Below are 13167 nucleotides of genomic sequence, written 5' to 3'. Positions count from 1 at the left end.
CAGTTGTTGCAGTACTTAATTTCTAAGAGTTGAAATTACAAGAGTCTCAATTTAAAGCCCCCTTTAGATTTAGAAAACTTGAGGTTTCATGGTCTTTTTAAGCTCTTTCTTCTGAAAATTTTTGAATGAATCTCATAACCAAGTCTTTTCCAGTTTGAGGAAAATGTAGCAATGTAGGTGCCTTTACTTTATTCTTACTTTGTGCCTTTTTTACTCAGGCATTAAGCAGTCACACTGCTTTTACCAAACACAGCGAGGAACTTGGAACTGAGGAGGGCGAGGTTGAAGAGATGGACACTTTAGACCCTCAGACAGGTCTGTTTTACCGATCTGCCCTGACTCAGTCACAGTCAGCTAAGCAGCAGAAACTTAGCCAGCCCCAGCTGGAACAGACTCAGCTGCAAGTGAAAACTCTGCAGTGCTTCCAGACTAAACAGAAGCAGACCATCCACCTGCAGGCAGACCAGCTCCAGCACAAACTCCCGCAAATGCCCCAGCTTTCCATCAGGCATCAGAAACTCACCCCTCTCCAGCAAGAACAAGCACAGCCCAAGCCAGATGTACAGCACACACAGCATCCCATGGTGGCCAAAGACAGGCAGCTTCCTACCTTAATGGCACAGCCCCCGCAAACTGTAGTACAGGTGCTTGCAGTGAAAACCACGCAGCAGCTCCCTAAACTGCAGCAGGCTCCGAACCAACCAAAAATCTACGTGCAACCCCAAACCCCCCAGAGCCAAATGCCGCTCCCAGCCTCATCAGAGAAACAGCCGGCAAGCCAGGTAACGGAATATTGGTAGCATGCAAAGTTAAGCTTCTCTGTTGATGGAAAAAATGAGAACATTACGATCCTATCGTGATTAGCAGTGCTTTCTCCTGGCAAGAGGAAACTCAAAAGCCTCATTTATGCTGGTATTACTTTACCCCGTCAGAAGGTTGACATTAGGGAAGAAATGCACGCATTAACATAGGAAGGACAAATAAAGTGTAGCACTCAGAACTTGATTTTCTAGGCAGTTTTTAAATGAAATCACTTCAGCATTGATCAGCAGCACGTAGAAGCGAGATCCCTAAATTATTTGTTATTTTTTAGGTACAAAATTTTTTTTCCTATGCTTGTAAACTCTTTTATCTGTGGTAGTAATGCTAAGTAAACAACGCAGTCTCTTAAGGAGCTTCATTGAACATCTTCCTTTGCAGTTTACATCATCACTCTCTAGTGAATAAATTTATCTTCTAGATTTATCTTCTAGATTGCAGAGGAATTATCTGGATATTCGAAAGAAAAATTATATTAGGGAAAACCAGTGGCTTTAGAGTAATGTATATATGTGTGTATATATTATAAATACATATATAGAGAATATATTTGTAAGATGTATTTGAAGCAAAAAAAATTGAAAAACCCTGCTTTTTATTTTTAAAAGCTGAAGATGATACAAATAATTTGAGAATGGGTTGAAGGTGTACTGTATGGGGATATAAATCCCAAAGGGAAGCAAGGCTGCTGCGACTTTTTTTCCTTTATGTTATGAACCTTGGCTGGCTTGACAGAGGTTCTTTCAACCCCTTCTCTTTCCCTAGGTTTCTTAAAAATAACCAGATACTTTCCCATCCAGCCCTTGTATTAAAACACCAAGCTTCAAAATGTCCTCCTAGTATACCGCACGAATGTTTCTTTTGCCATATTATCTGGGGTGTTTGATAGGTTTTCTCAAAGAGATGTAGCTGTAACACACACAACCCCAATTTGTTTTCAGGTGGAGCAGCCAATTATAACCCAAGGATCCTCTGTTACAAAGATAACTTTTGAGGGGCGCCAGCCTCCCACAGTTACAAAGATAACTGGTGGCAGTTCTGTGCCTAAGCTGACATCACCAGTTACAAGCATATCTCCCATTCAGGCTTCTGAGAAGACAGCTGTGTCAGACATTTTGAAAATGTCTTTGATGGAAGCTCAGATTGATACAAATGTAGAGCATATGGTAGTGGATCCCCCAAAGAAGGCTCTTGCCACTAGTATGCTCACTGGTGAAGCAGGATCATTACCCTCCACCCACGTGGTGGTGGCAGGGATGGCGAATTCCACTCCCCAGCAACAGAAATGTAGAGAGTCCTGTTCAAGTCCATCTGCTGTTGGCCCTCCCTTAACGACAAGGAAAATCGATGCACCGGGAGTGCCTACAACAGGCCAGTTCATGCGTATTCAGAATGTAGGCCAAAAGAAAGCTGAAGAGAGCCCAGCAGAAATTATCATCCAGGTAAGAATTGGAAGGAACATGAGAAACATTGGGCATCTTGGGGGTTGTGGGTTTGGCATGTTTGGGAATGTCACAGGAAGAGTCAAGCCAAGATGGCAAAAGACAAAGTGATTATTTTTGAGATGGCATTTGACAAATTTGGTTTAATACCTATTACAAATATAAAAATTTATATTTTCTGGTAGAGAATCCTAGAAAACTGGTGGATATTATCATGGCACACCTTAGAGACAATCAAGAGCCCTAAGCCCATATGTCAGCTTGGTTATTATAGATTCAAAACATACCTGCCAGTGTTAACTCAGTAAACTCAGCCCAGAAAATCAGCAACTTGATGGGGTCAAACTTTGGGCTCCCCGGTCTTTGCTCAAAAACTCCTGAGATATAACTGGATTGTATTTTATCTCAAGTTAATTTTAGGGATCCTTTTCTTTGAAAAACACACTTCTTTATCTTGATTCAGATTTATGGTTTTCAGGACAATAAAACTTTAATTAACTGCAGTATCTGGAGAAACATGTTGTAAGAAAATGTTTCTATATGATTTAATTTTATATTTAAGTTGGGATTAGCCATAAAGTTTTGCTTTTTTATTTCAATCATTGTTATTGAGAAATCTTGTTATGGTTACTGTCCTGCCTTGGTAAGTGAATGTAATGGATTATGCATTGGCAATAGGTCTTCCTATGCCTCACATTCCCTTCATTCTAAAACTCATCTGTCATCACGCATAATAGATCAAGACTGAAGAATTATTGAGTCCAGACTAGCCCTTAGAAGTTGTGTTTTACTTCCTTTTCTCTTTGTTAGGGTATCGGGTTGTTTTCTTGCCATAAATTCACTGTTGTGTGACTTGGAAGTTTCTGTGGCAAACTTTCCCTTTGCCGTGATGCCAGGCTATGAGAGAATGCAAACCGACCAATATTCATCCAAATATGATATAAATATAGGGGGGAAATGCTTAAAGGCAAAAAGAATTGGCCGTTGAATTATTAAATGATTTGTTCCTCCTGTAAAAATAGTTGTTAGTGAATTAAGTAATTCTTTTTATTTATTTATTTATTTGTTTATTTTGAGGGGGTGGGGAGGGGCAGAAAGAAAGGGAGAGACAGAATCCCAAGCAGGCTCTATGCTGTCAGCGTGGAGCCTGACTCGGGGCTGCATCTCAAGAACCATGAGATCATGACCTGGGCTGAAATCAAGAGTCAGACACTTCACTCGCTGAGCCACCCAGGCACACCTTAAGGAATTCTTGACAAAGGATTTGTTGGGTTTTTTTCCCCTGAAGAAGTTAGAGTGTGGTGGAAAAGGAGGGAGTTCCTAGCTTCCCCACTCACTGTTTAACTTTGGGCAGGGCTGCTTAACCCTGCTGTGCCTCAGTTTCCTCATCAGTAAAACGGAAATAAGGAATGCCTATTCTACATCACTGATGGAAGGATTACACCAAAGTGAGATGAAGCGCCTAGCACAGTACCTGGCTCTTAGTGATTGCCCCATACGTGGTAGTTATTTATTGCTATTTCTGCTAAAATTTTCTGTGGCTCCTGAGGGTTTAAATTGGAATACTCACTAAATCGGAAATTATTTGGGATTGCTTATTTGGAAATGATTTTCTGCACTTTATGAACACGGCTAAAAATATACTTCATGTATCAAGGATGGTACCTAATGAGTAGGCTCTCTACAGAATATGCCAACTAACTTTTAGCATATACCATGTGCTAGGTAGCTATGTCAGAGAGAAGGGGACAGTGGTATAGTGGTTAAGAATCAAGCTTTTGGAGTCAAAAATACCTGGATTTGAATCTCACCTATGCTCCCCCTTACCAGCATTGTGGTTTGGAGTTAACCTCTATATTTCAATTCATTGCCTATGAAATGGAAACAATATCAATTACCTCACAAGGTCGTTTTGAGGATCAAGTGGGAAAATGTATATAATGCAGCTTGTTAAGTGTCTGCTATAGAGGAATACTCCGTAAAGATAGCTCCTGTTACTATAATCATCATTAATATATTGTTAGAATATTTTCAGATCTTACTAATTATACTTAGCTTTGACCTGAAGTATTGATTTTACTGTTTCGGTAAAATAGTATGGGGATGAATGAAAGAAGTCTGCAGAAGTGCTTTGATCCCTTGAAAAATGTTTTATGAAAATTCAACATGTTTAATAATAAGTGCTTTGAGTGAAAAGCATTGTTCTTTGTAGACATGTAATCTGTATTTCATTCATTTGTTCATTCATTCATTCATTCATGCCACATGTATTATTCATTCATTCATGCCACAGTGCCTCTGTGTTCTAGGCACTGTGCTAGGTGCAGAGACTAGAGGAATAAATAAGATGAATGTGTTTTCTGTTCTGAAGGAGTCTGAATGTGTGGAATTAATAGAATTTTAGAATCTTGAGGATCTTCAGAGTGTATCTTCTCTATCTCCTTATACACGAGGTTAAACTAAAACTCAGTGAGGTGAAGTGACTTATTCAGAGGTCCACAGCAAGTCTGAACCAAAGCTGAACTAAAATCCAGGTTTCCTGACCCCCCTGGGACTTGAACACAAGGATCAGCTATATGGGACAGAGTGAGGAAAAACAAATAACACAAAACTCCACTATCCTAGATTCAGTGCCTTGACATCTTGCAATATTTTCTTGACAATGTTAAAATTAAATTTACATCCCCCCTCAAAAGAAGATTGTTTTGGTCAGGTATATTTTTAAAATGATGATATTAAATTTTGCTCTGGGACTTTTAATGTTAAAGATAGGTTATTCATTTGGCAAATGTTTATTGAGCATCTAATGCATGACAGCCCTGTTCAGAGCTCTGGGCATCTAACAATGGAAAAAGATAGTCAAGATATGTGCTCTGATACATATTCTCATGGAGTTTACGTTCTAAAAGCGAGAAGAAAGATTAACAAACACAGTAAATGCAATGAAGAAAAATTAACAATATAATAGAGGTGGGGTGGGACCTACCCAGTGATCTGATTGCATGGTCATAGAAGGAAGGCTTCTCAAAGCCTTTTACCCTAAGCATTGGAGCTAAGATGCAGATGAGAAGATGGAACCAGCCATGGAGAGACTTGGAAGAAAAGTACTCCAGGAAGAGGGGAAGAGCTAGTGGGAAGGCCCAGGGTCCAAGTGAGTTTGGCATATGCCTGGAGCCACGATCAGAAGTTTGATATTATATAGCAAGTACAACAGGAAACGATTGTAGAACTTTAAGCAGGAGTATGATATAAACAGGTAGACCTTTTAAAAAGGTAATAAAGTTGAGAAAGAAGAACCTAACAAGGCAATATGGCCATAATATGTGTTTGTCTACTGGTGTTTTTATTGTTTAAAAGACAGTATTGTCCTCTCTCATTTTCAAGAAAGTATTACTATGTGACCCAGATAAATAACTTCCTTTTGAACTAGTAGAGGGTTACCGAAGGTTTTAAAATTTTTTTGTGGTGTCAGCAAATTAATTCTTCATCTTGCAGATAGTAATGAGTGAAATCTGACTACATTTACATTTAAAATTTGCTTAATGGTCGAGTGACAATGTCCTTTAATGTCTGTCTCTTGAATTAGGCACAGACTTCAGCCTCCTTTACTAGAAGTGGTGCCATCAAGAAGTGGAAAGATCACTTTAAAAAAAATTTTTTTTTTTTTAACATTTATTTATTTTTGAGACAGAGAGAGAGAGAGAGCATGAACAGGGGAGGGTCAGAGAAAGAGGGAGACACAGAATCCGAACAGGCTCCAGGCTCTGAGCTGGCAGCACAGAGCCCGATGCGGGGCTTGAACCCACGGACCGCGAGATCATGACCTGAGCCGAAGTCGGACACTTAACCGACTGAGCCACCCAGGCGCCCCGAAAGATCACTTTAAATTGTACAAAACTTGGATTTGAATCCTGGCACTTTAACCTTGACCAACTGTGTGACCTCAATTAAGTCACTTACCCTCTTAGTTTCCTCATTTGTAAATGGGAATCCTATTTTCCTTATAGTGTTCTTGAGGGGATTTAGTAGAATATTATATGTGAGAGCACCCAGCACAGCGCCTGATGTGAAGTAGTTGTCCAGTAAATGTCAGTTTCCTCTTATCCTTCCTTAGTGATGTTGGGGACATCCTTCTGATTCTTTTTCTTACCGTAAAGCCTCTCTCCTGTCTTCTCTTCCAGGCCATTCCCCAGTATGCTATTCCTTGTCACTCTAGTTCCAACGTGGTTGTAGAGCCCAGTGGGCTTCTTGAGCTCAACAACTTCACTAGCCAGCAGTTGGATGACGATGAGACGGCAATGGAGCAAGACATAGACAGTAGCACAGAAGATGGAACCGAGCCCAGCCCCTCTCAGAGTTCTGCTGAACGGTCCTAAGTGTTTTGGACACAGGAGTGCACTTTAAAACCTACTTGGTTACCAAGTGTCCAGGGAAGCCCTTGATTTTTGATGTCTAAAGAGAGCACTTTGCCCATGCTTAGGCTGTGGACCCCAAAATAGCAGTGTTTCAACAAAACTGCTGCAGGAGCAGCGTTTTAAAACAAGATAAAATTCACAGGGGAATGTACTTTAAAAAAAAAAAGGAAAGAAAAAAAAAAAAAGGAAAGATGCACATCTACAGTGACGTGTAAGACCTGATATTTCTCTGTCAGACCACGGCTGATGGAAAAGTTTGTCGTGCAGTGGAAAGAGACTTTTCCTGTGAATGTTCCTCAACTGGTTTCTACTGAGCAAAACACCATCAGAAAAGGAGAATGTGAATAGTTCATATTTTGAAACGGTGTGTCAGGAACAGGTTTTTAAAAAAATCTTGTATGTTTTTGCAAATCCCTGGAAGTGTTGAATTGATTAACATTTTACATTTGCTCAGTTTATAGTTTATAAAATAACTAGAAAAATACTGGCATTAAAGAATCCTTGTTTAGATGGTGGAAATCAGATCCCTAACCAGTGGGAAAGTGCTTTTTGGATGGCTTGTACATTCTCACCAATTGTATGCTAATTTATTGTGTCGTTGTTCCTTTTGTGCTCAAGGCAGCACACTTGCCTTCTATTTATTTAAATGTAAACATTTCAAAGCAGGCCGTATTCTTTCTGACAAATTTCCTGTAAACCAGGATTGCCTGCCCTTTCCACCTCCCACTCTGCCCGGCACCTTTAAGAAAACTTAAAGAGAAGTTAAGAGAAAATGTGTCATTGTGAAGGAGAGGAAAAGAAACATTTTCTGGCCCAAAGGAAGCTTTTGTTCAGTTATGTTCAGGAGAAATTATTCATATGATGCTATCTTAACATTGAAATTGCACATTCATGTTGGACTGAGACTTTGAAAATAACTTTTACATAGTTTCGTTTAACCCCCTTTGAAATGTATAAAAATTCATTTACAGTTCTAAATGTAATGTTTTTAAGCATTCTGCCTTTTAGGACACAGTTTGTTTAAGCAATATGTTTGGGTCTTGTGATCACTGTCTGTCACAAGTAGAGCAAGGGGTAAGAGGGTGGGGAGGGTAACAGTTTTGACAAGTTGTGGCAAAGGAAGCAATTCTTTTTGTTTTTAAAAAAATGTAAATAGAGAAGTTTTTAACGGTTTTATATAGATTTCACTATAAATAAGCATTTTAAGACTGACAAATGTTGAACTGTACATACATATATCAGCATAACTGCCCAATTTTTTGGTGCTGAAGTACTGTAAGTAGAATTCATCAACAGTCTCCTAATTTTTGCATCTATATCTAGGAAAAAAAACTGTGATACTGTAGTTAATAAATTCCCACTAGAGTGACACTGAAGATTTAAACACAAGCATTCATAAGATGCACTGATCTCTGGTAGTTGTCATTATTTCTCCTAAGCGGTAACGACTTACCCATAGATGGAGCTGTTGGATTTTATTTTCTTGTACAAATTCATGTTTAAAAGACTTGTGATTGTTTCTAGTTAAGTAATTTTTTTAACCTCTCCAGTCATAGGCTTCTTTGAAAATATGATTACACTATGAACTCTCACCAAAAAGATACACATGCCAACATACATGTTAGATTTTGCATACAATTTTAGGGGTTCATGAGCCCCTAAGCCTATCCATGTATTCAAGGTTAAGCCCTCTGTTATGGTCAGTCCATTACTTACAGATGTAAGTTTTTATAAAATAAAATATCTTTTAAATATTCATGGATCAGGTAACAGGCGCAAACTTGAATAAAGTTATTATGTTCTACTTCTACATATTCTGGCAGCATAGCATACCTGTGTCCCTTTGAGAATTTAGCCTTAATATGTTTCAGCAACTGGCATAGCAGACAAAACGTCCACAGTCTATACTTAAAAAAAAAACAAAAAACAAAACCCCACAAATTATCAAGTGAGGGATTTAACTTTTTTTTCTTTAAAAGGGATTAGTTTAAAGGAGAGCATGAATTCTTCTGTTTATTCAGCAAATATTAATTAAGCATCTACTGTGTGTCAGGTGCTGTTCTAAGCACCAGGGATCCCATAGTAAATAAACAGAAAATCCTACCCTTATGAAGTTTACAAACAGAGCTTCCTGCTGATGGAATGGGTGCAAGGGCCAAAGGCAGGAGGAAACACGAGCCACTCTTGGGTTTCTTGATTAAGTGGATGCGTGGTGATGCCATATTTGGATCTCCAGGTATCCTTTTCCTGAAAGTCTCAGCATTCTATCTATTGGTATTACCTATGTTTAAGTCCACAAATTAAATGTAATTTTAAGTCAATCCTTGTGAAGGATATCAGAGATTATGCTGCAAATGCTACAAAATTATTAGGATCCTAACAACTCTTACAGGCAGTGATAAGAAAAACCCATCTGGTTTAAAGCAAACTTTGATAGATGCTTTGTATTGTAGATGCAGTTTGTGGTGAACTTAGAGAACTTAAAAACCCACTTTATTGGAGTCAATTCACACGCCATACAATTCACCCATTTAAAGTGTGCAGTTCGGTGGTTTTCACTGTAGTTGCGCAGCCATCACTACAGCCAAGTATAGAACATTTGCATAACCCTGAAGAACCCTGTGCTCTTAGCTATTACCCCGGAAATCCACCCCACCACCTTAGCCCTAGGCAACCACTAAACTACATTCTTTATGGATTCATTCTGTCTTTATGGATTCATTTGCCTCTTCTGGACATTTCATATAAATAGAATCCTATAATATGTGGTCTTCTGTTACTGGCTTCTTTCACTTAGCATAGTATTTTCAAGGTTGTAACATGTTTCAGTCCTCCATTCCTTTTTATGGCTCAGTAATATTTCATTGCATGGAGAGGCTACGTTTTATTTATCCATTCATTAGTTGATGGACGTATGGGTTGTTCCTACTTTTTGACTATTATGAATAGTACCCCTGTGAGCATTTGTGTATGGTTTTTACATCTGTTTTCAGTTCTCTTTGATATGTATCTAGGAGTGTAATTGCTGGGGCCTACAGTCACTATGTTTAATGATTTGAGAAACTACCAAACTTTTTTCTACAGGGATTGCAATTTTACAGCAATATAGGAGAGTCCCAATTTCTCTACATCCTCCTCAATGCTTGCTATTATTTGTTTTTTGTTTTTTTAATTATAAACTACCTAGTGGTACCTCCTTGTGGTTCTGATTTACATTTCACTGATGAAATTCTGATGATAATCTTTTCATGTGCTCATTGGCCATTCATAGATCTTTGGAGAAATGTCCTTTGCCCATTTTTAAATGGAATTCTTTTCTATTTTATTATTTAAATTGAAAACTTTTCAAATATAGGAAAGAATACCACTCTTGAGAGAAAAGTAACCTGTTCTCTGGTAATTAATTCATCACCCTTAAAATCTTAATCAGGTTTTACTAATTCATCTCTAATATAACGAAGTGCTTAACTCTTAAAACTGCATAGAATTTTATCATGTTCTTTTAAATACATTTCTTTCTGAGGCTCTCTCAATGGCCTGCTAGAATAAGAGACATAGTACAAGGAAGTAGTGGCTAAGTGGTCTGGATTTGGGAACCCAGGCTCCTCTGTTAATGGATCGTATGAACTTTACCATTCCCCATGATACAAAGTGAGTGTTTCTGACCCCCATGGGATCATTGTGAAGACTGGATGAAATAGTGCCTGTAAAAATGCCGGGCACAGAGTTAGGGGCTCTGTTTTTTTAAGTCTAGTATTTATATCATTCCCTCTACATACATAGGCAACTGAGGGCTCAGAGACAAATGAAGCATCCAAACTCACAGATTAAATGCTAATAGGTATCATGCTGATCCCCAAGTTGCTATTTTCCCTACAGGAGTATGTTTTTGCCACCAAACACAGGATTGGCCTTTGGAAAGATGGGGGAGCTTGGCATTGGCCTATAACCTGATCTCTTTGCCAATCTTAGGTGCCTTCACACAGGTGCTCACACACAGGATTATTTTTTGAGTTCAATTATGTGTCACAAATCCCAGATAACAGGAAGTAGAGTGACAAAGCACCAAATAAGCAAGGCCTTTCCAAGAAAAGAGTGCGAAAACAGTCTGCTGACTCTGCTTACAGGTTTATAAGCTTTTAAGTGAGGCTTGATGACCTACCTATATATTGAAAAAAGGATTGAAATGCCATAGGATCAGATTTGTGCTTGTGTGAAGTCTTGCTCTGCTTTCTTCCCTCTTCTTTGCTCACATGTACACACTGTAATGGAACATGGTGCTTACTTTTAAAAAACAAGAAAAATAAGCCTAGGTTTGAATCCTGACAAGCCATGTGAATTGGGCAAGCTCTAAGAGGCTTTGGATAGCACGAGACAGATGATTTATAATGCTATGTTATCTAATTCCTACCTTTTTAAAAAGAGTTTTTTTAAGGTTATTTATTTTAAGAGGTAGAGAGCGAGTGCCAGCAGGAGAGGGTCAGAGAGAGAGAATCCCAAGCAGGCTCCACATTGTCAGCACAGAGCCCAATGTGGGGCTCAAACTCATGAACCAAGAGATCATGCCCTGAGTTAAAACCAAGAGTCCAATGCTTAACCAACTGAGCCACCCAGGTGCCCCTATCTAATTCCCACTTTTAAAAAGACTAATAGATGAGCAAATTCCTCCCCCCCCCCCCCCGCCGCCCCCCCATGGGTTTTTCTGGTGTCCTTTTTCTTTTCCTTCCAACAAATAGTTGCTGGGTACTTTCTATGTGCGGACACTGGGGATATAACTGTCAGCCAGGGAAAGAAGCCCCTATGCTCATGGAGCTTCAGCCTAGTAAGAGATATATTAATCAAAGATTACAACTAAATATATTCATTGCTAAGTGCTATGATGGAGAAATAAGTAGTGCCATGATCGTACATACATAGGGAGGTTTTGCTCAGAGAGGAATTTTTTGCTCGGATGGGAAGAGAATGTAACTAGGCAAAAAGGAAGGGGGACAGCTGTCCAGGCAGAAGGGCAGCAGGTATGAAAGCCCTGTGATAGGGAGGGACTTGGTAAGAGGGATTTGAGTAGGCCAGTGTGGCAGCAACACAGCCAGAGGAGGCAGCAAGCACGGTGGGAGCAGAAAGTAGAGACTGAACTAGATGTGGATCTTCCACCTTGTGATCAGTGTTTGAGGTTTTATTCTTAAATATATATTTTTTAGTTTTTTTTCAAACGTTTTAGTTCATTTTTGAGAGACAGATCATGAGCAGGGGAGGGGCAGAGAGAGAGAGGGAGACACAGAATCCGAAGCAGGCTCCAGGCTCTGAGCTGTCAGCACAGAGCCCGACATGGGGCTCCAACTCCGAACTGTGAGATCATGACCTGGGCCAAAGTCGGATGCTTAACCTACTGACCACCCAGACGCGCCTGAGGTTTTATTCTTAGAACAATGAGAAGTCATTGAAAAGTTTTAAGCCACTGGCCCTGAATGTACATGAATTAATACATTTCCAAAATATTGGAGGTATGTTGGCCCATTAGAACAGAAAAATGTGTTTAACATTTCCTTTTTTGATGCCAATCTCCTCTCCTTATGTCCTTTTCTCAAACATCTTCACTGCTTCCCTAATACTGTGGTATGAATCGCATTCAAGGGTCTTAGCCAAAGCTTCAACCTACATTTCTAGATTTATAACCCATTTCACTGCCCTGACCTACTGCATGTCTCCCCCACCACGCACACAGTTTATGCTCTGCATTTAGAAAGCTTATTCATTCCTCAAAGCCCAGTTTGAAAACCACCTCCTTCATCAGGACTGCTCAGATCTGTTCAAGAGAAACTCATCCCACCTCACTGCTGCATTCCTCTAGCATTTGGGTACAAACATGTTTACTTAACATTAATTGTCTACTGTGAATTCTTGGTAGTTTCTCACAATGCGCCTCTCAAGAGAGAGTATCCTTGAAATGCAGTATTCTGAGGAGTCCTAAATTCTTTCAGCCTAAAGTAAGACGTGCTGAGATTTCTGTTTTTTTCTCTTATGCCCTTGAACATCAAGGCTTCGTATTCAAATTTGCCAGAGTTTAGTGAGATTGTTGATAATCTTGGTAAGATTCACTCTCATATTCAAGACAGTAGCATCCTATTTGGTTCTCCACAGAATCAACTGCTATCTCCTTGCATGGTAGAGTTCACCAGGGTCTATAATTTATGCTCTTGCTTTGACCTCCACTATATGTGGATTAATTAATTAAGTCATTGGATAAATATTAAGCAGCTATTTTGACCCAGGCACTGTTCTAGCTACGAGAGATATAGCAGTGAACAAAATAATGGAAAAATAAAACAACCTGTGATATGAAGCATACATTCTAAGTGGACAATGAATACAAATTAAAAATAAATGGTATCTTAGTGATAATTAAGACTAAAAACCAGTGGGGAAGGAGAATATGAAGTTCTAGTTCTCACTGAGAAGGTGAATTGGAAAAAAAACTGCAGGAAGTGAGGGAG

At 39.2% G+C, this 13167-nt stretch overlaps 1 protein-coding gene across 12 annotated transcripts in view; it reads left to right on the top strand.

Annotated features, from left to right (window-relative positions):
* EMSY (EMSY transcriptional repressor, BRCA2 interacting) overlaps positions 1-10052 on the top strand; it is an 89529-nt gene extending 79477 nt beyond the window's left edge. For 11 of the 12 annotated variants that reach the window (XM_047070767.1, XM_047070761.1, XM_047070760.1 and 8 more), the window contains 3 exons: positions 219-782; positions 1761-2261; positions 6443-10052. In XM_047070767.1, coding sequence (XP_046926723.1) covers positions 219-782; positions 1761-2261; positions 6443-6637 — 1260 coding nt within the window. In that variant the 3' untranslated portion in view covers positions 6638-10052. The remainder of the gene's footprint in view (positions 1-218; positions 783-1760; positions 2262-6442) is intronic. The other variant, XM_047070772.1, reaches the window with a different exon arrangement.
* Positions 10053-13167: the final 3115 nt, after the last annotated feature.

The sequence above is a fragment of the Lynx rufus genome, unplaced genomic scaffold (assembly GCF_022079265.1).
Source record: "Lynx rufus isolate CCGP_SWC_20201006 ecotype Redwood Valley unplaced genomic scaffold, mLynRuf1.p SCAF_9, whole genome shotgun sequence".
NCBI classification, from domain to species: Eukaryota; Metazoa; Chordata; class Mammalia; order Carnivora; family Felidae; genus Lynx; species Lynx rufus.
The sequence above is the reverse complement of the archived record's forward strand: the minus strand, read 5'-3'. Positions and strand labels throughout refer to the sequence as shown.